This window comes from Carassius gibelio, chromosome A8 (assembly GCF_023724105.1).
Source record: "Carassius gibelio isolate Cgi1373 ecotype wild population from Czech Republic chromosome A8, carGib1.2-hapl.c, whole genome shotgun sequence".
NCBI lineage: Eukaryota > Metazoa > Chordata > Actinopteri > Cypriniformes > Cyprinidae > Carassius > Carassius gibelio.
Genome location: NC_068378.1, coordinates 15,586,693 through 15,612,435, shown reverse-complemented (window position 1 = coordinate 15,612,435; position 25,743 = coordinate 15,586,693). Strand labels below are relative to the sequence as shown.

General features: G+C 36.3%; 1 protein-coding gene across 4 annotated transcripts in view; it reads right to left on the bottom strand.

Annotated features, from left to right (window-relative positions):
* Positions 1 to 5,056: 5,056 nt before the first annotated feature.
* Positions 5,057 to 25,743, bottom strand: part of LOC128018606 (chemokine-like protein TAFA-2) — an 85,607-nt gene continuing 64,920 nt past the window's right edge. For 2 of the 4 annotated variants that reach the window (XM_052604219.1, XM_052604221.1), the window contains 3 exons: positions 10,086 to 10,235; positions 8,604 to 8,728; positions 5,063 to 5,844 (listed from right to left, as the gene is read on the bottom strand). In XM_052604219.1, coding sequence (XP_052460179.1) covers positions 5,833 to 5,844; positions 8,604 to 8,728; positions 10,086 to 10,235 — 287 coding nt within the window. In that variant the 3' untranslated portion in view covers positions 5,063 to 5,832. Of the gene's footprint in view, positions 5,845 to 8,603; positions 8,729 to 10,085; positions 10,236 to 25,743 lie in introns of all 4 variants that reach the window. The other 2 variants (XM_052604218.1, XM_052604220.1) reach the window with 2 other exon arrangements.

Below are 25,743 nucleotides of genomic sequence, written 5' to 3'. Positions count from 1 at the left end.
ATATATATATATATATATATGCCAGTGTTGTGAGAGCAGAATGAAAACCGTATTATGTAAAATTCAGAAAATGTAATTTATTATAATACTACTACCACTAATTATTATTGTAAAACTTCTGTTATTTTTCAGATACCCACAAATATGAAAATGGAAGTCTTTGGCAGGATACCAAACTCTACAACCCTGGACTGAATTAAACAATTCAGAGAATTTCAAAGATAAAACCTTATGATACACTCGTGAAACTTATGTATCTCCTTCATCCTCTCATTGGTTTTCATTTTTCTCTCTCTTTCATTCATTCTGTTCATCTGCTGTTGCTCTGTACCCATCCTCTTCAGTGCTAATGGCCATCTGTTCACACACACACACACACACACACGCACACACTGGACTGTGATGCTAAAATGGCACAAGTGTCTGATATCTAGAAAGTGTTAATTTGTTAGCACAAGCCAAATGATTATTCTATAACATTACACTGCATGGTTACACTGTAGCGATGGACTGCGTGATTAAACTAGAACACAAGACGGCACTAAACCACATCGAATGCAGACTATGCACCACTGACCTACATTTAATACATCACAAATATTAAAAGTGCAACAGCACCATAGCATAAAGTTCAGCATAAAGAGTATCAATTAATCAATTAGACTTTAGGATTAAACTCTGGAGATCACTGGATCACAGTGGTGGAGATTGTTGGCAGCATCTGAAAGAATTTGACCACCGGAGTCGTATTAGCTCAGCAAGTCCTATAGGACCAGATTAGAGCATCAGAATCTACAAACCCTCACACACTGAACTATTTTCTGCATGCCAGTGGCACATTTTCAGGAAACGTCAAGGAATCTGGATACAGACTCAGGTACTTAAAGATGAGTGAAGGGAAGCTTCATCTGTGCCAGCAGCAGTCTGGCCTATAAACCCATAGATGTGACTCAGATAGGGGCTGTTTATTTTAGACTTGCCATTTTAAGCCTCTTGTGCTGTTAATATTTCATGTCTGTCACTGAATCAACAAAATTCTCAGCATGAAAAAAAAAAAGATTAATTAATTGAAAAGTTCATGTAATTTAGTTGAACATATGACAGCCCCAGAACCACTCATAAATAAGAATTTAGACCAAATGTGACTTTTTCAAAAGTCAAGCTTAATTTCATAAAGTTTTCTGCAAATTTACACTTGTTCCTCCAGCATTGCTGAGGACTGGATCTCCAGAGACATGATTAAGCGTAGTAAATTGAATCATGAAAAAAAAAAGTGGAGTAATGTGAACAGAGGAAAGAGGAAAGAGGAAATAAGAGGAAATATTTAAAAAAAACAGATAATAATAATAATAATTATTATTATTATTATTATTGTTATTTTTATTACTGTCTTTTTCTATCATTGTACAACGGTTGTACTCGACTCCTAATGTTTTTATACTGAGCTGATATTTTCCATTCCCAAATGCATAAATCATTGCAAGTTGCAAGTTGTCATTAAGACATTTTTTAATGATGTTTTATGCCGTTTTTCTTGTGAGGACTGTTGTTTTTTTCTCGTAATATCAGATTTTACTATCCTTATGGTGTTATTTGGTCTTCACAATGTAGAAAAACCCAGAACCAACCATACCACATGCATTATTGCTTTCAGCAGAGTATGACCTCAAAGAACACAACAAACATTTTCTTAGACTATAGCAGTACTAGATTTAGTACTTCTTTTAATGAATAATTCATATCCACAAACATTTTATTTTGATGGGGAATGTTTGTATCTTGTGGAATCTGGAACAGCAGAATGACAGAGAGGTCAGTTAAATGTTACCAACAGGCCAGCTGAATTATTAAGATCTGCTAGATTTAGCTGCACAGTGTTTCTCCTGAAAGATCTTGGTGTCCTCTCACATTATTATGCTAGAAGGGCTCTACCCATGAGCAGACAGAAAGATGTCTCCACAATATTACCTTATCCTTGTGTCAGTGGCATACACCCAATTGGCTATTGGCTTGTCTCTGCTGTTCTGAACACCACAAGGCTCTCGTGCTTCAGGAGGGATCGACTCTTCTGTGAGCATGTTAAGAGCTAACTGCAGGTCAAAAACATTCACCGGCTCTTTGCAATTTGGGGCTGAAACCTTCCATTCCTTCTACACTTGAAAAATGAATGTCCTTTCAGACATTGCTATAGGCTGCAGAGTACTGTATGTGACAAACTCTCTCTCTCTCTCAAACACACACAAACACACACACACACACATGTTTGTTTTTGTGTAAAGTGGGTTCATCCCATAGGCGTAATGGTTTTTATACTGTACAAACTGTATATTCTATCGCCCTTCACCAACCCTACACCTAACCCTAACCCTCACAGGAAACTTTGTGCATTTTTACTTTCTCAAAAAAACTCATTCTGTATGATTTATAAGCGTTTTGAAAAATGGGGACATGGGTTATGTCCTCATAAGTCACCCTCTCCTTGTAATACCTGTGTCATACCCATGTCATTACACAGAGTTGTGTCCAGATATGACACAAAAACAAGAGCACACACACACACACACACACACACACACAGTATGGTGTCCATACTGTGTTTGTGTGTGCTGGGAGACTGCTATTAATGCATCATAATTTAGCCGAACTGCATTAAAGCCGCAACCAGTGTTTTGGTGCAAATTTCCATTAAAAAACTATGAAGACAACATTTACATTCTCCATCCAGTCTTTCCTCCATTATTCTTTATCTGCCTGGCTGATATCAGTGAACAGTTATGTAGGTCACCGATGTTAAACTTCAGAATAATGGGAGACGCACTTACACAATCCAGCCAGATAAAGCATGATTAATATGCATTCATCTGCCTGTTTTGTCACTATATGTGTGCGAAAGTGATAATGCTCATTTAAAATCTACAGATGTTTTTGATTAAGCTGCTATCCTCTACCACTTGTAATTTTATGCTGATTTATTCCATAATATTTGCATTTTTAAAGCAAAACCTTTATAATTAATACAAGTAATAATTTCCAAAATAATATGCATTGAAAGTTCTGTGTTGTCACATGTGCATATTAATAAAGCAATATTATAAAAGCAAGAGTCCATTTCTTAAAATCATCATGACTGTGTTTTGGCTTTAGGTAATCAGAACCCTGATGAAATTGAGGGTTTTCCTGTCTGATATTGCTATGATATAACAGTTCAATAAACAATAACTGGTGTTTTTGAATGAACTGGTTAAGTGAATGATTCAAAGACTCACTCTGATGATGAACAGTTTGACTCACTCTTTTTCACAAACACTGTTATTGGTGTTAATAGTTATCTGAACCTTTCCATTCTGCCAATTCTGCCATTCTGTTATTTAAAGTGGAAGAGGGCTCTTTAGATATAATCTTCAAATAAATAGTTCTTCTATGTAATCACTTAAAAAAAAAACACTTTTGAACCCCATTTTAAGATTGAATGTAGCAATGTTTTGAACTAATCAGTTGACTGAATAATTCAATGACTCACTCTTAAAGACTTGTTGTCACCTACTGGCGAAACTATGTACCGTGCAGAAAGTGGCATTCTGGACCAATCAGATTTAAGAACCGGAACTAATCGTGTGAGAATAACTTGCAATGTGAAGTGAAGTGTAGCCAAGTATGGAGACCCATACTCAGAATTTGTGCTCTGCATTTAACAGATTGCACACACACAGCAGTGAACACACACCTGGAGCAGGCAGTCACATTACTCCAGGGAGCAGTTGGGGGTTCGGTACCTTGATCAAGGGTCTCACCTCAGTTGTGATATTGAAGATGGAAGGCTGATTATTCACTCCCCCCCACAAATAATTACTGCTGGACCAGAGACTCGAACCCACAACCTTCAGGTTACAAGTCAGACTCTCTAATCATTAGGCCATGACTGTCCCTAATTGCTGCAGGTTAACATAACTCACCTTCGGAATTACATAATGTTTACATACATCTATCATACAGTTACTGCATCTCATCACATTCATATGCATGCAACTCAATTCATATGCAGCATTAAAGTATTATGTATGCACACCTTCATATACAAATACAATATGCTACATGCACATGTACAGCAATAACTGCACAGTGATTCTTTCCTCCTTTCTTACTTGCCTTCTTTCTTATTTATTCAGCTAGCTCACTTTATTTTTGTCTGTGCTGTCAGAGTGTGCATGGTATCTCTCCTGGCCTTTTTGCTCAGACTTCATTAAATCTGCAAGCTGTATTTGCATAAGCGGCACCAAGTCTCAACACCTACATCCCAGGGTGACGTGTCATTTCCTGGTGTGTGTGAATGAGAGAAAGACAGTGCGGTAGCAGTGCCTGACAACATATGCTTGAAGCTTTGTTCACCTGTTTGTATTTTGCCAGATTCATACTGATTCATAGTAGCCCAACAATCCCAGATGCTTTAGAAGTGAGCTGCGCCTATCATTATTCTGCAACGCTCCGCTGAATTTTCAAACTCACAGTCTTGTTATTGCATGGGGGGGATTTCTGCTTGTAGTGAGCTTCAGTATGAGTACAGTATGTGCAACTCTGAGTGTGCATTTATTGATAACATGTATTACGATATCAGCATGCATTTACACAACCTACCTATGCATCATTTAACTTTCAAATATGCCTCTCTCTCTGTGCTGCGGTTGTGGTTAGTATTAATGATTTTTATTTTTGGCTAATTTCTCTAATCTCTTAATGACATGCGCAAACGTTCTCAAGATTTCTTCAAAGCTAAATGGCATGTGCATTGAACAGATTTGGTAATTTGATTTGACAAATAAAAATCCCATTTTGTTGTCAGAAAGGGAAGGACAGAGAGACGTGGTGCACAGAGAGCATATGTTTTGTCTCAAGGCATAAAGGTCAGAAAATATATATAAGGCTGATTATGTTGTTTTCCTGGATATCAGTATTGGTGGAGGAAAAATGAATAAATCATGTTATTTGTGGCACAACAAGCTATTAGTTTTCACTAGCTTGCAGCCTCTGAAATCAGAGCACAGAGAAAAAATCTTTTTGACATTTTTAATTATTGAATGTAATACTGACACATGTACTCAATAGAAGTTACCAGGCTGGATAAGAAAGAAAAGAAGAAAAAAAAACCTTGATAATAAAACTGATAACCTTTAAACTTGATTCTTCTTGTTTTCAGAAATAACACTTTGATCTTTTACACTTAAACATTTTCTTGAATATACTGGTACATTTATTCTTTTATTTCAGACTGTGGGTTTGAAAAGCTTTAATTTAGAAACAAACAATATACAGAAGACAAGTCCATTAAAGGTCCAGATTGATCTTACATGTTTAAATGCTGTTTAAAGGATTCCAAAGAAATCATCAGGCTTTCTTATAAGGTAGAACAGGAATGATTATGGAATTGTCGGAAGAACTGAAGGGCAAGGAAGGAGAGCATGTTGATGAAAAGCTTAAACTCCATTGCGCTGCACTGGTCTAGATGATCCAAACTTCTGTAAAAAAAAAAAACAACTACAACAACTGCATACGTACATTGAGACCCCCAGCGAACACATTCCAGAGGTTATGGATCCACACCCAGAAGATCGAGCGTCCGGAAGGTCCATTGAGGAGGACACATCAAACTCCAGGACGGTCCTAATGTTTATGTGGATATATTTCTGGAGATCAGTCTGCTCCTTGGATATTCTGATTGCAAATAATCTTTGACTAATACTGATCGGTCCGGTTAGCTGAAGCTGAATGCTGTCTCTAGTTAGTCTTCACTTTCAGCACTTTTGTCCGCAGTGAGTTGTGTCTGCTTGGAGTGTAGAACTATCGGGTCACCTGAAATAGAGAACAAGGAAGAGTTTAGATTTGACACTTTGGTGTTTTGCCATTAGACACATCTACACCTGTGTTTACCAGCACATCTGACTGCAGTAACCCCGAAATATGAATCATTATGAACTATATGGGCCCATTTTGGAAAAAATCTGTCTGGTTCTCCAACTCTGTTTTCATTAATGCTTGACATTTATCTGCACAGACTTCTTGTCCTGGCCGCTGATGGACATGGCCTTCTAGAGCTGCGCCTGAAACAGTTGGCGCCAAAGCAAACTCATTGATTTAGAATTTGGCACCATGCCTTCCAAGTTGGCACAGAGGGACAACTGAAGAGTGGCATGGCATGATGCCCAATACTTGATCCACCCTCTCAGTCTTCCTCTTTCCTCTTCCCGGTGTCTCTTTCAGTTTTGGCAAGGTTTATATTGCAAGAGGTGTGCTGGCATAGATTGAACAGTTGCCATGCTAATCATTCTTTATAAGATTCATTATGATCCATAGCTGATCAAAGCAGCTCTTAATTTCTCCTCTCTTATATTTGTACAAACCTGCATTGTAGGTCCTTGGAGTATATAAGATCTCCAGCCTCTTTCCCTTGTTTCCACTTTCTTTTAATGTGATGTATCATTTGCATGTACTGTAATTTCCTTATTTATCTTGGTTAAAAGTTTTGATCAGCATGTGGTCCAGTACTGAATACAAACTTAGAGAAGTGAGATCGCTTTAAAACATTTCAGATTGAGTTAAAGAGCCGAAGGTTCAGTGCTGTAGGTCTCATTCTTAGTGTGTAATGAGAATTAATGTGTTTGTGTGGGTTTATGTAGCTATACTTTTATAGGACCTGATAATACCTCTGGGGATGCTCTCAAAGGTAAAAAATATTAATAAAGTGAATCAAATAATTTTTTTTTCATATAAAAAGACAATGTACATGCTGTAATATAACTCTTAAGACGATTTGAGTGCCATCATAAGGCTATATGGTATTTTGGGTGGTTTTCAGTGTGTTATTATGCTGGTGTTAGGGTGTTCTGGGTGTTTGTTGCAACATTAGCTGGTTGTTTACAGGTTCGAGCCAAAAGACAGGTCTTTATGATTATTTTTTCACAGATTGTTAACAGGCACTAGTAACAATAAGCTTTGGGTCAGATTGTGTCTACATTGTGGGAACAAAATTTCCCTACAGTGAGACAGAGATAGAATGAAACACAGAGGAGTGTGTGTGTGCATGGTCCAAAGTAGAAGTGTGTGTACAGTTGTTTGTTCCAACTGTTCCATGGGCCTTTTTTCATTCATATGAAAATTTCACTACATCTAAATAAACATAACACTCGTTCAGAAACACTTCATCACACAGATGAAGGTTCAGATTAATTCACTGTGATGAAAAATAGATCAGTGTTATGTGCGCATTTTATGTTATGAGAGGTATGATGGCACAGAATAGCTTATCAGTCATTGATCAAACCAGACGCTTTCTTCTCCTTCTCTCCTGCTCTCCTCTATTTTTATTTAATGGAATTCTTTAAAAAATAATTAAAATCTCCCTGACTCTCATTTTTACAGTAATACATGGAACTCTACAGAAAAGTCTCCATGTACTGTTCTCTACAATAAAAAAATGTTTCAATATTCATAACTTCAGTGTATGGAAAATACACATTCTATCGGTTAATATTGTATTAATAATAATATATGTAGTTGAGTGTGCATAATTTGATTGTAAGTATATGTATATATATATATATATATATATATATATATATATATATATATAAACCATGTATTTTTGGTTACAAAGTAAAAACTATTTTCAAATTATTTCCCTCAAATTTTCCACTTGGTAAGAGTTCATTTTGTACCCTGCTCTCCAGCGACTAGAGATCAGAATGCATATTGACATCAAGTCTTCTGGTCACTTCATATTTACTGCTTTGTTCTGCCATTGGATTTTTTCTTTCTGTTGAGAACAGTCTCAGTCAGTCACTTCACATCTGTCACTCATAACCTAAGCTCTTGTGTGTTTGTTGCTGTGCTTGTCTCTCTCTTTCTCTGTCTCTGTCTCTCAAAATTCAAGATGTTTTATTGGCAGGATAAAAAGGAGTAGTCTCTGTGTCTCTGTTTTGTTCTTCTTTTCCCTAAATCAGGCTGTATTGTGTTTGATGTCAGTTCCAACAAACTCCAGGCTCCACTTGAACTCCTAAGGTACGGTACGGAGCGTATTCACAACAACAGGAATTAGGTCACTGAGGGAAAGAGAGACAGGTTTTGTTCCAAAATCTAGTGTGCTGCCTATCTAGACCATATTTTAAATACTAATAGACATGTTTAGCCACATTCTAAGGTAGCATTGCTTGTGTATACAGTATATATACTGTTTTATATATATGTGTGTTTTATATATATATATAACACACACACACACAAACAAGCCCATTGGAAAAAAATTTTACATAATGAACACATTTAGATAATTGTTATAATTATAGTAAATTATGAAAAAAACAAAACATAAATTAAACCAATATACTAAATACTATTTTAACTAATATTTCTGTGTGTTGTGTTTTATGCTGGAGTATTGCACTTTCTGCATATTGTCATTTAGAAATGAGAGTATGAATAACCCTGACTTTGAACTTTGAACGTTACAGCATCCAACAGGCCAATAGGACAGTATTTTTGCTTTGAGGTGTGTGTGCATGTGTTGTGTGCGTATGTGTGTATGTGTACGTGTGTGTGTGGACGTGTACACTAACCTTGGTGGTCTTCACCTTGTTTCCTGTGCTGCAGCTCCAGCCTGTAAGGTCGGGCAGGACTTTACACTCCTCACCATCCACACACGGCTGCATCTGACACCACCACTTCTGAGCTACTATAGATGCTGAACACACATCACAGGAAACATGAACACGTAGACTAAGGTTAGTACAAACAGACATTCTCACTTCCTATAAGTATATGGTTCATATCATGGAATGGGGGAAAACAAATCAGACAAAATGTTGATGTGTTCCTGGATGGGTGTAGCACCTACAAATCTGCCTATATTTTTGAAGAGGCTAGCCATGAGAAATGTATAGGCACCAAATCATTTCAGTGCAGATTGTCTTTTCACAATGTAGTGCAGGCTTTGCAACAAGATATTTTAGCCAATCGAAAAAGAGGTCATTAAAGGTCATAGCAAAAGCAGCCTGTTAATTTAATTTATAGGGTTGGATAAAGGGTAGAAAATTTGCATGAATAACTAAATTCCTAGTGCTATCGATTTAACTTGTTAATTTAGTGCACATAATTTTTTAATCATGCTCCCTGACATATGCACTTCTAAAGGCAACATGCTTCGCAAATCATGCTTATCGAGAGTATGGCAGTACAGAATAAGTACAGTATCTGTGTTTATGTCAAAAACAGCTGGATGGAGTGCAACTGAATCCAGAGGTGCATTTTTGAAAGTTGAACTGACTTGACATGGCATCTTAAAAATGTGATAATTATTATGCAAGATGTGACACGTCAAACCAAAAGAGTCCATCTTTTAACCATCAGTAATTAATGTAATTACTGTAATTAATTCCATTAAAATTTAAGTCCTATGAAGTAAGAGTGTTTTAGTTTTAGGTTAAATTTGTAAGTGGACTCTAGGGAAAGAAATAAAATGGTAAAATATGACATGACCTCTTTAAAAACAGAGGATCGTGGATCAGCTCGGAAGCAAGAAAAGGGTAAACAGACGAGGAGCTATTTGAGCTTATACAGAGAGAAAGAAAGAAGCATGAGATAGGGTGAAACATAGCTTATTTGACATTTTCTCTAACGCAAAACGCTGTGTGTAGAGACACTTGGGCTATTTTTTCCTGAGTTTACAGTCAGGCAAAATAAGATAACGATCGATTTCTCTGTCAAGTGGACAGTGTTGACACAATATTAAATCAAATAGCCATACAACTGAGTGAGACAAAGAGACCCAAAGTCAGTGAATGAGAGAAATAGGGAGAGGGCAAAAGAGTGAAAAATCCAGGACACAATTTCTCATTTAACTCTTTAATCTTGTATACATAAAGGTGCATTTTCAAAACAATCCGGTTAATCCAGACACTAAATGCATGGAAATAGTGAAGCGCAATGAGTTTTTAAATTAAGTCATTATCATTATTTTCCGCACAAACGCTTTAAGTGAATTAAGCTAATATTAAAAACTCAGCACTATTTGCCTGAATAGAGTTGAAGATTGATTTTACCATCCACACAGGAGGGTGCAGCCCTTGTTGTTCCAGCGACTTGTCCTGGGAAGCAGGAACACTTAACCGTCTGTGATCGCTCTTCAATCTTATTTCTGTTACAGCAGCGGTGGGCTGCAATCACCTCACATGTGCCAGCCTTCACGTGCACTGCAACAAAACATACACACACATTTCATAAGAACATTTGTCTCTGAATGACATTGCAGTCAGCATCTCATTTACACAGGCACATCTGCAGTCAGTCCTTTCAGTAATTGAAACAAATTGAAAAGTGTAAAACCTGATAGCTATTTATTTTTATTTGTTTTTCTAATACAGAAAACATACAAGCTTTGCCCAGTTTTTTGAGAATTTTAATTAAAACTCTGAGGGTCACACAGATGAGAAAAAGACATAACCAAAAAATTAATAACAGAACCGCTCTGGGTGCCTGACGGCTACTTGCTAGGGCGTACAAATGATTGAAAATCTAGCAGAGATCTTCACCATCTCACTATCTCAATATCACAGGAATGGAAAAGTGTTTTTTCTTTCCGAGTGTTTGAAATTTGTAGACATGCCTTTGAAACCTTAAAACTGAAACTGCAAGACAGAAAATAACACAGAGTTCTATTAGAGAAAAATGCCAATAATAAAGTAAAAAACAAATGAATTAATTTTTTCAAACCACACATCAATCCTTGATCTTTCTCAATCCACCCACTTTGTCTGAAGCATTCAAAACATTTTATTGTGGATAAGTACGGCTTAGTGGGTTTCACCTACAAACACCAGAGGCTTCAGCTGAAATTTAGTCTGAGCTTTTGAAAATGACCCTTAATGTCTGGAGCAGGTTTTAGCATCAGCCCAAACTGGCATAAAAGTAAAGGCCTATTTAAAACAATAATGACATTTTAAACAAAACATTAGATCTCTATGAACTCTCTTCACACTGATCCTCTCTCTCTCTCTCACACACACACACACACACAACGCAATACTCTACAAGGCGCAAAACTCCACATTTGAACAGTCAATAGCAAATACCTTAACTATTAAGAAAACATACTTACAGTAGCTGATTCAGAATAAGCGCCAGATTGTCATAGCAAAGTCGGAATTTAATTTTTTTTTTTTTTTTTTTTTGCTGTCCATAAAATGCATTAAACATATTCGAAAATCTGGCTTGTGCTGTTCAGTTGTAAATAAATCTTAACCAATGATTCCTCATTGCATTTACTTTCGGAAGGCCAAATAAAGTGCTTTTGCTTTCGCACAGAAACACAGCATCTCCCTGACATGGCTGCATCAACACTACTGTGCTTCCTGAAAAAATAAATAAATACAGTAAATACAGTTATATTATTTCAAGATATATTATATAAAATGAATTGGACTTGGTGTGAATAGTTTCAGCACACATTGTTTTCTATACTTTTGTGTCATTTAATTGCATCAGAGCCTGTGTGAATAAACCTGGACTGGGAACAGAGCATGAGGAAAAGGCTAAGCAATGGAACCACTGTGTTGTAAAGGACTAAGACGAACCAACCGACATGATCAAATGTTACAACAGTGTTTGATTGAAAGGAACTTTAGCTAGTTGGAAGAGGAAATACTTGTGAGTGTTGGAATGAAATATCCTTCGGAACAGAGCATGTTTTATGTTGGTTTTGGAGTGCTTCTGTCCTTCAGTGGATGGGCAGTGCAGGGTGAAATAGTCAATCAGTTCAGTCTCTGCACACATTACATCACATCAAATTAATCCATCCTGACCAGTCATTATGGGGGCTGACTGGTCAGCAGCCTGTGCTCTGTATGTGTGTGTGTGTGTGTGTGTGCGAAATGTGAAAATGTCAGCCGTCCTGAGAGATCAGCCTCTCAGCTGAGAAATGATTCTTTCAACCATATTCTTTCTCATCATGCATCTCACTAACTGCAGTGACAGGGTATTTTATTTCTGTGGTCTCAACATGACAGGATTCCACAATATGGCCCCAGAAGATGTGACCGGAGGCGTTGTTCTCACACACACACACACACACACACACACACACACACACACACTGTCATACAGCGCCCAAGAGTAGTTCTGATCAGGGGATCTGGAAGTGTGTGTTTGTCCTTGGGGAGTTATGTTTCTTTATTCTTTCTTTTTCTTCATTTTTCAACTCCCACGTTTTCCTTCCTTTCCCTCTCTCATACCGGGTTTTAATTTCTTTCTTTCAATTTTGTATTTGACAGTTCCCTATATTTATAAATCTATCTATCTATCTATCTATCTATCTATCTATCTATCTATCTATCTATCTATCTATCTATCTATCTATCTATCTATCTATCTATCTATCTATCTACTAATTTATAGACAGATAAACATTTAATATTTCATTAATAAATATGGCACATTTTAAATATGTAATTAATATTTGTTATTTTTTCCTCTTTTAGTTTTGAATCAGTTTTCCAGTGAGAACGAGATGTTCTCTCAGTTTCTGTGTGGTTTCCCCTCTGCTTGTTTTAATACCAGCTTATCAAACTCTGCTGATTGAAATGTCAAGATGTAAATATTGTGAGTGTTGGATCCTCTCAGTAGAGTGAATAATATCACTCAGTCATTACAGACGGAAAACCTTCAATCTGTGAGAGATACATTGCACAGCTCAGAGGGAGTGTCGCCCAAATCAGCTGTAAATGCCAAATTCAAATATCTTATGTTATCGAAATGAGAGGGCGATGACTTTCCTGTATCGTGGGACCACAAGACGGCATGGAGACAGGCTTGATGCATCAGAAATCATAAGGATGGAAGGAAAAAAGATTTGTATTCTGCACCTTACCTGCCACAAGAGATGCTGTTAATTGCTCAGTATGTTAATGATATCTTCATGGTGTTTGCAGGGTTTACCAAGACAGCTCACTTAGTCTCCAGAAACTCTCTGTCTTGGGCTCTCATGCATCAGTGCTCTGGTTTCGAGATCTCTAGGTTTATATCCTTCCCAAAGCTATCATCACAGTGAACCCTTCTTATTACATGGATTTGCAAGACTTGCAGTTTCTTGATGGACAGACTTATCAGAGTTGGACAAAATTCTACATTTCAACACAATGACAAAAATACAGGAATTTCACTAGCTCATATTGTCCCATAAGTTATTATTCATTAACTCTATTGACTTCCTGATATTGAATTATTAACATCAAAGTGTCCACCACCTTGTTTTCAAACAACTTTATAATAATAAATATGCACTGTACTTCTATCCCTCACAGTCACGTTTTCATTCCTGTCAAAAATGTTGTATGATGCTACTCTGACTGAGGTCTATTAAAGTTGATTGCAAATTTGGGAATTACAGTTTAAAAGGCTTTCTTATTTAAATTCTGAATGACATCACAACAGATTACTGTGATTGCAAGTGGTCATTGTAATGATGATGATGATGATGATGATGATGATGATACGATTTTGATATGCCAACACAAAACACAGATTTCAAGAGCCAGTTTATATGTAAATTTATACAATCCCACACTGATATATCAAAAAGTTTCTTGTTCAAAGAGCTCAAATGTCTGTAGGGAAACTGACAGTTTGAGACATTACGTCTCTGAAGGCACATCCCCTGTGGCGTAGCTTTAAAATCAGCTTTTTAGAAGAAGAACCCTAAAATGCATAAACATATTCATGTACACATGCACAAAGATGAGTTAAACAGTTTTACAAACATGGGCACATATGCTTTTAGGAGGTTCACACAAAGCCAGCACAGACAGGATGACATATACATCAATAATTGACTTAAAAATAATAATAATAAAGAAAGAAAGTGTTTAATTATAAAGTGTTTTAAAGTGTGTAATGATTAAACGTGTTGGGATCAGTACACAAATCCAGGTAGAGCACACCTGAATCAAGGTCTTTACATCTGAAAAACCTGTGTGATACTGCAGGGCTAGATCTAAACTCTGGAGGAAGGGAGAAAGGTTTTCACGAGATTGACAATATCTCTATATCAAATAATATCTCATATCCTACAGAAGAGAGATAGAGGGTGAAAGGAAGATGGAATAAAAAAATATAAGAGATATTCTACTACAGAGACGTGTAGAAAGACGACGACAAAGCTATTGTTGAAGTTACTGTGTTAGACTAGAAGGTCTTAAGCTTTCATTTTGTAATCGATCTTTTGGATGGCTTTAATACAGTATATTACTGAATTCACTGTGCTTGTGTGTGTAGTAGTAGTTATGCACTCAATTGTTTATTCCCTGCACTGCAAAACACTGTAAGCTGATTCCTGGCAGGTATTATAAAACAACACATACACATGTGCTCATATACCATTAACGTGTTTGACTGTTCATAAGACCAGATGTATAAAGAGATGCATTGCTAAAGGTAATGGGTTTTTCTCGCTCCATCTGTAGGTTTGAAGGCACATTCAAATTGAAAATATTTCTCAGAAATAGAGACATACACATGAGAAAACTACCGCACTGAGGCAGTGAGAAATAATGTCTTAACAAGTGCTGGAAATGTAAGGGTGCAAGGCCATGTCTTGTGTTTTGGACATGTTCTTTTCGGCTGTATCTCCTTCTTATATTTTTCATTTTACATCTAATCAATACTTTCAGATTTTGCCACGGTTTAGGGTTTTGGATTCTTGTATATATGGGTGGCTTTTATGTGAGTTGATTTTTAATAAACCTTACAGATTTCAACTATTGCATTTTTTTGTTATATGAAGGCTACATCAAACTAAAAAATCTAAACAATGAATAAATAATAAAAACTGAAAAATTATAAACTATATTTCAATATGTGTTATTAATTTATCAAGTTAATGTACAACACTTGCTTACCAAGGAGACAGCAGTGTCCCTGAAGAGCATGCAGGAGGCAAAAAACTTATATATAAGTATATATATATACATATATATATATATATATATATATATATATATATATATATATATATATATATATATATATATATATATTGTATCTGAAAAGTGTTTAAAATTCAATTTCCACACAGAATATTAATAAACAATATGAATCATTTTAAATGTGGTGGAAAAGCAATTAGTTTGTCCAAAGCTGTAGAAACACCATGGTACACTTGAACATACTCCCGCAAAAGCCTCAAAAGGCATAATTAATTTACCAAAAAGTGTTTGTTCATTGCAACAATGTTACTCTAGACACATTTAAACCTCATTTCAGATGATTCTGTAAAGCAGAATTTCTTTGCACTCTGTGACTGCCTAAGTGTATTAGTAGTAGTTACTACTGTACCTTGTGGACAGGTAAGTGTACTAACAGCTAATACCGGTGCTGTATTATGTATGTTGAGCACAGCAATTGCACAGACTTATGTCATAAATAGTGTAACTAAAAATATCTCCCCATATTGCACAAGCATATTCTGCATCATTCAAACATGCAATCCTATACATAATTTAAACATGTTATGCAAACCGATGATTGCAGAGGCTGGAAGGAGTATGTGATGTGTGGTGTTTGTGGTTTTGTGTGTATTATTCTGGTGTGTTGAGGGAGTGTGCGATGTCCAGAAATAGCAGTCTAGGTTACATATAATATAATATAATATAATATAATATAATATAATATAATATAATATAATATAATATAATATAATATAATATAATATAATTGTTGTTTATTATATGCTTTGATTAGTCGAGTTGGACTGAAAGGTGAGTCTGATGACATCTGATCTCCTCTAAAGATCCAGTCCTGTAAACATCCCTGGGGACATATTGGACTTTTTACAAGCAGATCTTTCCTTCAGCTTTTTGAGGGGGAGTTTCATGACATGGCTATTAAAGTCTGTGTCATTTTATGGCAATTTCAATCAGGCTCTATTTCAGAGGACAATTCTGAGCTCGACCACACAGCAGAGTTCACCAGATCCCCACACACATCATAATTCATATAGAATAGAGATCTTTTACCATCTGACACACACATACAGATACAGTATATAAGAAAGAGGGAATCAAGTTATCAGTTGACACACAAAGTCAGTAACCTGCAAATCTTAAGAGATATTGTACAAAGACAAATGAAAAACGACTACAATCATTTTCAGGTCGATGCTGATGACGCTAGATTGATGTCTTGATGTAATGATGATTTTGGTAGGGTTTGTTCCATAAAATGTGTGTGTGTGTGTGTGTGTGCTCTTGTTTTTTTGACATATCAGGACACAACTCTGTATAATGACATGGGTATGACACAGGTATTACAAGGAGTTATGAGGACATAATCCATGTCCCGATTTTTCAAAGCATTTATAAACCATGCAGAATGATTTTTTTTTTTTTTTTTTTTGAGAAAGTAAAACTGCACAAAGTTTCCTTTGAGGGTTAGATTTAGGAGAAGGGTTGGTGTAGGGCGATAGAATATACAGTTTGTAAAGTATAAAAACCATTACGCCTATGGGATGTCCCCATTTTTTTTACAAAAACAAACGTGTGTATGCGTGTGCGTGTGTGTGTGTGTGTGTGTGTGTGTGTGTGCACCTCATTATCTATGTGCCTGCTTTACTGCAGTCTGCACGAGTGGAGGCGTGTGTTTAAAACAAAGGCTAGATGGATTGGGAATATGGGCATCCCATTAAAAACCCTTTTAACCCGCTCTCTAGTGTCATCCACTACAATACTCTGCTCTGATGTAACAGCTACAGCTTTCTCCACATGGACCACCAGAGTGGTTTGATCTCTTTCTTTTATTATCATTTTTTAGACAGTGAGACACAAGATTGCAATTTCTCCAACCCTTTTATACAAATCTGTGATGTTTAATTACAAATAATACTGCAGAAACAACAAAAATACAGTTTTTCATTAATGTTAAGAAAACAAAACAATTATCATCTAAGTTCTCACTACACACACACACACACACACAATAAAATCTATTATTATTTTAAATACATGAAATATGCCAAAGTGAACAAGCAAGCACCCTGAAATATAAAAATGCTGCTACTAACTGATCTTTTTTAACATCATTAACTACAGTTATAATTGAATCTGAACCATAATCTTTAATAAACAACACATTAATCACACCAAAGTGTACTGCCTCCATGCAGTTTGTGGAAGTGTATGTGCAAGTGTGTATTTTGGCCATCACGGCAGCCACTTCTGAATGCCCCATTAACCAAGAAAGGGTGAGTGATCTCTGGTTTATAATCTCTGGGAGGGGTTGATCTCAGGCTATCATCCAATCACAGTCTGCACTTGTGCAGTGATTATATTCATTAGCAAGATGATTATGAAGCTTTGATGAGAGAAAACGCCCTGCTGCTCCGGAGCAATGCAGACACCTGGAGCAGTTGCACTACTGAGAGGGATAATGGAATTACACCTGCACCAGTGCACTTTCTCTTTCTCTCTCCCTCTCTCTTGCATTCTCTTTAGTCATTAAGAGATTGTCTTTCTATTAAAGTACAAGCCAATTGCTCTTTTGTTGTAGTGTCTATTGGAGCATGTATAAACCCGATTAAAGCAGGATGGTTCTTATGAATCCTAGTGTCCCTAATGAGTTCCACAGGTATAATAGCTCTGTTCCAACACTTAGTGAGCTGCCTATCTAGACGGCATTTTAAGGACGCTGACACCAAAGGATTTTCCAAAAGACATGTTCTTTTTAAGATGACATGTTTTAGCCAAATAGTAAGGAAACAGTCAATGTATCTTTCAGAGAAATTACAATCCCAGAATGGACTGCCATGCATCTATAAAAAATAAAAAATAAATACATTTCAACAATGGTGGAGGAGGTTGAGAGAAGTGTTGCCCATCTTGAAAATGAAAACTATTAAACATTGATTTTATTAACTGAAAAGAGTTCATATTCAAATAATAGACAAAAAACTAATGAAAATTAGCAATGTTGCAACTAAAAAAAAAAGGTCAATAAAGTAATCAATAACAAATTATATAATAAAATAATTTCACACTGAAGTACCAAAAATAGGTTTGAAATAAGTAGAAGTATTAAATAATAACAAAAAATAATAATAATGAAAAATATACTAATAAAAATGACATGCATATTTACTTAAACTTGAAACATAGAAATTATACAATGAAAGCTCATTCAAAATATGAGTAAATACTAAAGTAGTATATAAAGTAAATAATACTAAAATATCAATGTATACTGCAGCAGTTGTTACTGTTTACTGTTTTCCCTAAGCAGATTTCTGTCATGTGTTATTATGCGTCACTTTTGGAAATCTGTAAATAGGAGCAATAATGACCTCTCTTGCACAGAAATTAAGCGTTTAGACATGCTGCTCCCAGAATGTGTCACAAATACACAGACAGATGGCGAGAATGAGCTACAGTATTAATGACATCACTTCCTGTGCAGATATAATGAAGCATCATTAAATATCAAAATATTGCAAAACAGTCTCTTTTGGCTCCCACTCACACACACACACACACACACACACACACACACACACACACTAACTCTCTCTCTCTCTCTCTGCCCAAAAAGTGTATGTAATATTAAAGTCGGATTACAGCAAAAAGCGGATTAGTATTTTAGTAGCATTTGTGTTTAATTTTAATGTTTTATATTAAAGGACTAGCAAATACAAACCCAGTTTAAGCATATTTCTCTCACACATTTCAGATCTCTGCCATGTCAGGGATATTTATTCTCACTTCTGATCTGGTTTGTGTCTTGTCTCCTTCCAGCTGTGTGTTGCTGACTGCGAGAGGTCTGCGTGTGGCGTTGCAGGTGGAAAGATCTGCTCTACCCCCCTCTAATCTGCTAATCCTGTTAAAACATGCTGTCCTCAGCATACACTGTCTATGGGAAAGTGGGGTGTTAGATTATTTAAGCCCCCTGTAGCAGGAGACAGGAGATCATCCCTACCTGATAACTGTGAAATGGAGAGGTTCATGTAAAATGACGGCTGAGCGCAATATCTGCCCAGTAAGCACTTTGTCCAATTTTCCCCCTCTAATCTCTCACTTTCCATCTCCATCAGGGCATCAGCAGCATTGACATTAATTATAAGACAATCGAATAGAGGTAAAAAGTGCCATCCATCAAAGACAGACACACTGAAAGAGTGAGACTTACTGAGAGTGTTAGACACACCAAGGATAACACACTTAAATCCCACACTGAGATTTTCATTGACTGAGAAAAGAGACAAGGACGAGAAGTCTCATAGAGTATATTGGGACCACAATTTTGGCTTCACTACAACACAGCCTCAGTATGTATACTAAATCTTAAAGTCATGAAATCAAAATTCACCATATCAATTTTCTAAATGTGGGTTATTGATCTTATTGTGAACAATTTATCCATACTAAAATTTTTAGCCTAATAATTATAATAATCAGAATATCAACTGGACCTTCCAGTCAAATTAGAGACTTCTCTCTGGTGATGTACAGTACAAGTATACTAGACTTCTCCAATCATTTAGTCAGTTTAAGCTCCACCCCTTTTCTTATAATCGACTGCAAACATATATGCTTTCAGATCTGGCTTCATCCAACGAACAACCAATGGATAGAAAGAAGTCCCTGCCCTACAGTTTTTTTCCTCGTTTCTTTCTTTTTTTTCTTTTCTTTTTTGATAATCCATTTCATTCAGATGTACATCACAATTCTGAACAAATGATCTGTCGCTACATTCATTTCACTGTGAAAAATAACTTGCCTCAGGTACTGTATGATGGTGATAGATTTAATAATTCAATATCAATAATTCAACAGAAAACAGTGTAGAAATGCTGGCTTCAGTACTTTATTTTAGTAACATGTACCAGAAAATGTGTGCACTTACTGTAGAAAAAGTGAGTGCACTACTTGAAAAATAGAATCTCCCCAAAAAAAATAAATAAATAAATGATTGGATCAATACATTTACATGCTTCATGTCACATTGCCTGAACCAAAATGCTGATACATACCAATTCTGCAGTATTGTTTTATTCTACTCTATGCCATGCAACCCTACACATATTGGGGATTTTTTATTTTATTTTGTTGTTTAAGTCTTGTATAAAGAATGCAGATAGGCTATGGCTGTTTGAAATATTTTGAAATGTCAGGGAGAGGCCTATGGGAATAAACGAGAAGAGAAACATGGGCAGACATGAGCATCACACGACCAGTCTGCTGTGGTCAGGCCTCTTCCAATAATCCAGAGGTTAGCGTTCCTTCCTTCTCAGGCTGACCCACATTTACACACCTCAGTCAAACTCCCAGTGCAAACAGCCAACTCTCAAACAAATATTCTCTCATACACTTCAGACCCTTGAGAGAGACAAAGGGAGGGGTAAAGAGTAAAAAAAAAAAAAGTGACATTTTTAACGACTGTCCAATCCTGTTAAAGCCGAAGATGTTATTCTTTGGCTCCAATTTGAGAAGAACGAAACCTTTCCCCTTTCCTGTCATCCTCTGCTTCTGTGTTTCTTCCTTCCCTCCGCATTCATCTCTTCCTCATTTCCGTCTTGTCATCCAGAGTCTCATCAAATGTCAGAGGACAGCATGCGGTCCCAGAGTGCTGGCTCCATCAGCATCTTGAAATACATACTTGTGGTGTGAACGATCTCCCTCAGGTCCTGTGGAGGGGGTCAGCACATTTATACAGAACCCTGATGAGACCACCTAGTGAGAATGTGACGGGAAATGTCCCAGGAGACGCCCCTCTCTCTCGCTCTCTCCTTTTCTCGTATTTTAAACTGCCCTTGTCAGTTAAACAAAGATTTTCAGAAAGCCTTTCACAACCGTGTATGTATAATGTGAGAGCAGGCTGCTTTTATTTGATATGAAGGATAGTTCATCCAAAGTGACAATTCTGTCATAAAGAATGAAACACAAAAGAAGATATTTTGGAGAATGTTTGAGCTGTTTTTGTTCAAATAATAAAAATGTCAATGGGGTTCAAAAGTTTCAAACTCCAAAAAGGAGTATATAGGTGATTCAGCCAACTTCTGAAGCAATGTGATCACTAGGTCAATATGGTATGAACGTGATTATATATATATATATAATATTTAAGGCTTTATTCACTTCCAAATGAAATCAAAACACTGATCAAAGCATGTATACACAGAATACATTAAATATGGTCATATGAACATCAAAAGTCAAACATAATAGACGAGTCATGTGGATTAAATTCATGCATCTTAACATTAACGTTTTATTGTTAACTAAAATTATTCCAATTGTTTTTTTGTTTTGAGCAACCGGTGCAATTGCTAAGTGGGTGGGGCTGAAGTGTCTCAACGCATGGATAAACACCTGCTTCCTTGGTGTAGATCGTGTGTGTACTGTACGACTGCAGCTTAAAACAGTGTTGTGTTAACCTGAGAGAGCTGTGCTGTGTCCCAGTTCATGTAAAACTTCTGGTGAGGAGTTAGAACTGGTAGTGGTATTAGGCCGGTATTGTATTGGCGAACAAATCATCATTTATTTAAAGTAACCTGCGAGAGAGGTATTTGGCCCTTTTCTTTCCTTTCATATAGTTTTCTCCTGTTTAATGGTCAGCAAGGGAGGTCAGGCTTTGTATTTTATTTATTGTTTAATTCCAGGGAAGAGGACCTAAAACTCCTCCATTTGTTTATTGTTTTGGCCGTCTGAAACCCTCTCAGCCTAAGTTATTCTTAATTACGACAATGTGTCATCTCAATGTAAAGGAATAAATACTTTTTTCCTTGACTTATTGGTTGTGTGCCGGTGTGTTTGTGGAAGCAGGAGATTGAACTCCATGCGGCACTCTTTTCTTTGGTGTGCGTGCGCGTGACACGTAACAATATTAACAAATACTATAATAGTATGTACATAATCCTAAAATAAATCTTTTTGGTGTCTTGAAGTGTCTTAGATTCCCATTGACATTCATAATGTACTGTATATTTGGAATGACACGATGGTGAGAAAATTATGACAGAATTTTCATTCCTGGGTGAATGATCCTTTTAAGACTGAGGATACTATTTTTCCGTATTCTCTTAAATAGAAGCAACTTTTCAGTACTGTTTCTCTGCACTGTAAGGCCTTAACATTAAAAACATTAACCCATTAGCAGGTTCACAGGAAGGGTATGTTCTGCATAGTTACATAAAAGTTCCCTTTCAACAGCACTCTCAAAATAACACCTCCACATCGTGAGCAGAGGAATCACACCTATCAGCACCTTTTTTTTTTATCCTTTAAGAATAATGTGTCAGCAGCTTTTCTCATGCAGAATTCTGCCTGAACACATGTTTGATTTCACGGTAATCAGGACGCCTGATGGATAGGAAGCTGTTTTTGTTTATGGAGAGTGTGAGCTCGCTGCCATCTGCTCAGAGATTAAACACCATGCTCTGATGGAATACATAAACACCCATCAAGCTCAAAGCAGTCTGCTTATGACACTCATAAATGCCCATTTTAAATCACTTACTCTAGTGTGTTCTTAACACACACTTAGGGAAGCCTCTTTTGACCAATCACAGGCGGCATAATTAATTATGACCAGCAGGCACTTCTTTCTAGAGCAACAGCCTTGCTAGAATTTTAGTCAGCAAATTATAAATAAAAGCACAGAATATACAGTAATGTTGTTTTGAATAATCAAACACTAATGGAGCCCAGAGCCAGTTGCTTAAAAGGGTGCCTCAATCTAAATGAAATTACAAGTGAATGATAATAATTAATGAAAAAAGGGTTGCATAAAAATACTTTAAAGCAGGGATACTTTGCTTAGCAGAGCTAAAAGCTGAAAGTAGCTAATGGAAGTACCCTACATGGCAAACGTAATTGATATATACATATTAAATATAAACACAAATACTAAAAAGCACTCTTTTCATTCTCTGTGTTCTAAAGTTTCTTCTTACAGTACTGCCGACTGAAAAACCACTCCAAGCTTCAGAGTGTGATTCAGATTAAGAATCAATTGTGAATATATTTAGAACATTTTGTAGCCTCTACACCTAGTTTATCAGACAAAACAACTCAAAAGAGTTATTCGTTCAGGAATAAGGAAGTCTAATTTTGATTCTAAACCGTCACTAAAACACTACTGTTCAAGCCTACTACTTTACGTTCAAGCCTAAAAAATAATGTATCACAGTTTCCACACAAAACATTAAGCCACTTAACTCTTTTCAACATCAATAATAAGAAATGTGGACATGTAAAGGATCATGTGACACTGAACAATGAAGTAGGCTATTGCTGCTGAAAATTCAGTATTGCCATCATGGGAATACATTATAATTAAAAAATATATTAAAATTAAACTGTTCATCAAGAAGACTTCTTTCAAAACCAATTTAAAAAAAAAATAAAAAAACCTTGCCAACCCCAAACTTTTGAGTACTGTAAAGCACTGGATATACAGTATGACTATATTGCTGAAATATATGTTTGGAGAAAATGTAACATTTGTCAATGCCTCCCTGTAATGAACTGAATACAATAGCTTTGCTACCAAAGTGACATGATTTTAAAAATAGCGACTAAAGCCCAAAAGTGGTGAAAAAAGATGGTTGAATGAAACTGAATGAGGCTGGGGAGCTTGGGGAGGGTTTGATGGTGCTGTGACCTACATGTTTTATACCACAGATGAAACAGAGCAGCGTGCTTGAAAATTTCACATTTTTAGTTCTCCTTCTGTGTCTCTCACAGGCCATATGGGCATCTCGGACAGGCTGTGTACTGTCACAGGAAGAGATAACACATAACAGAGAATCATGCATGGAGTTCAAGCTAGAACTCAAGCAAAAAGAAGTTACGAGATTGTGAATCAGTTCTTATAATCTGAGCTGTACGACTTCACACACTGAAAACTCATGAAATGGTTAAATAAGCAGGGAGATCTGATGCAGCGGCAACACAACAGCTTTTGAATATAACAGAATGTGTGTGTTTGTGGAGGTGGGTGGGGGACAAATGTATGAGAAAAGTGTTTTCTCTTTATCACTTCATTTGTGAAAATGATCTAAAATGTAAAAACTTGAATGATCTAAAATATGTTTCATACCAGCAAACCCTAAGTGTTAATTTACTTTGTCACCATTCAAATGCTATTTCTAAACATGCAGTATAATCCATAAAAAAGCCTGACTGACTCAAAGATTAGTGTTTGAACTTTACAGGGAATTTGACTGGTTTTTGATATGGTTTTATTGTTGATGTTCAAACAGAAAGAGACAGAGAATATAAGGCAGGCGGCAGACTGGGGATAAAACAAGGTCAGGGATGACAGAAATCATAAAAACCAACCACTTTGGTTCTGGCACATGACAGCACCATCGGTCAGCGAGCTGTGTGACAATGTGACCCTCACACACACTCAAACACACAATGAGTGTTGGGGAAGCAACTTTAAAACTCAAAGCTACTTAACTACAGTCAAGCTGCTCTTAGAAAATAAGTTAACTATGCTACAATCTACAAACAACCAGTGGCTACAATAAAGATATATAAGCTTGCAAAAATCTTCAAACATTACATTTTATCATTTTAATTAGAAAAAAAAAGTTGTTTGTTGCTAGTATATGTCTCACAAAAGTATTTTTGAAAGAATGACTCTCAATTATGGTGACAGTGTTAAACTTTAAGAGATTTACACTTACACTAAATAACTGTAAAACCTGGGTTGTAACTACAAAAACAACAAAAATCTTTACAGCAAAAAACAGCAGTCTAGTTATAGAATATACATGTTATGCTATGCAGTTACAGTACCTCAGTGAGTTTTTCACACTTTACTAACCGTTATGAAAATCAGCGGTTAGCTTAGTATTTTGCTTCACAAAAATGCTACACAATGACTGAAATTGGTGAATTGATTCTTTTTTATGTTCAATCTCCAATTTGCCAATGAACAAATTCACTAAAACAAGTTTTTTGAAACCAGTACTACACATTAAATTAATATATAAAATATTTTATATAAAAAAGCAACTTGAATCATGTACTGTACATAAAACATCATAATTAACCACATCACAACTTTCCAATGCTACTCGTAGACTAAGATGTAGAATGAGTGGAAAACATACTTATGAAAAGTATTTTGCTATACAGGTGTTCAAAGCTACACAGCGATTCTGTGAATTCATTATTGTACACAGTGACTCAAATCAGCTAATTTATTAATTTTTATCAGGTTAATCTCAATTAATTTTCCCATTTATAATTTATAAACTCTTTCCTCTGTGTCCTTATGACACACCTTCCCTGCTGAATTGAACTATTTCTTTTCATAGTTTTGATGTCACTGGTCTCAGTGTCTTGTTTAAGGTGGGTAGGTTTAGGACATGTCAGACAGACAGAGCGAGACTCATGTTTTACAGGGCAGAAGGGCACAGGACACACACACACACACACACACACACACACACATTCAGAGGGCAGGAGATCTCAGGACTGCAGTCATCCACAAGAGCCATGTCTCTTCCTGCGTTTCATCTCATGACACACTCACCTGTCTCTGTCTCTCTTTCCACACTTCTGTATCTTTCTCTTCTTTATGCCCTTCAATAGATCTCTGCAGCATTTCTCCCTCCTTTACTCTCTCTCTCTTTCTTTCTCTCTCCAGGGATATTAGTTTTATTGAGAGGATGAGCCTCATAAAGAATGACCTACGGTAGCAGCACAC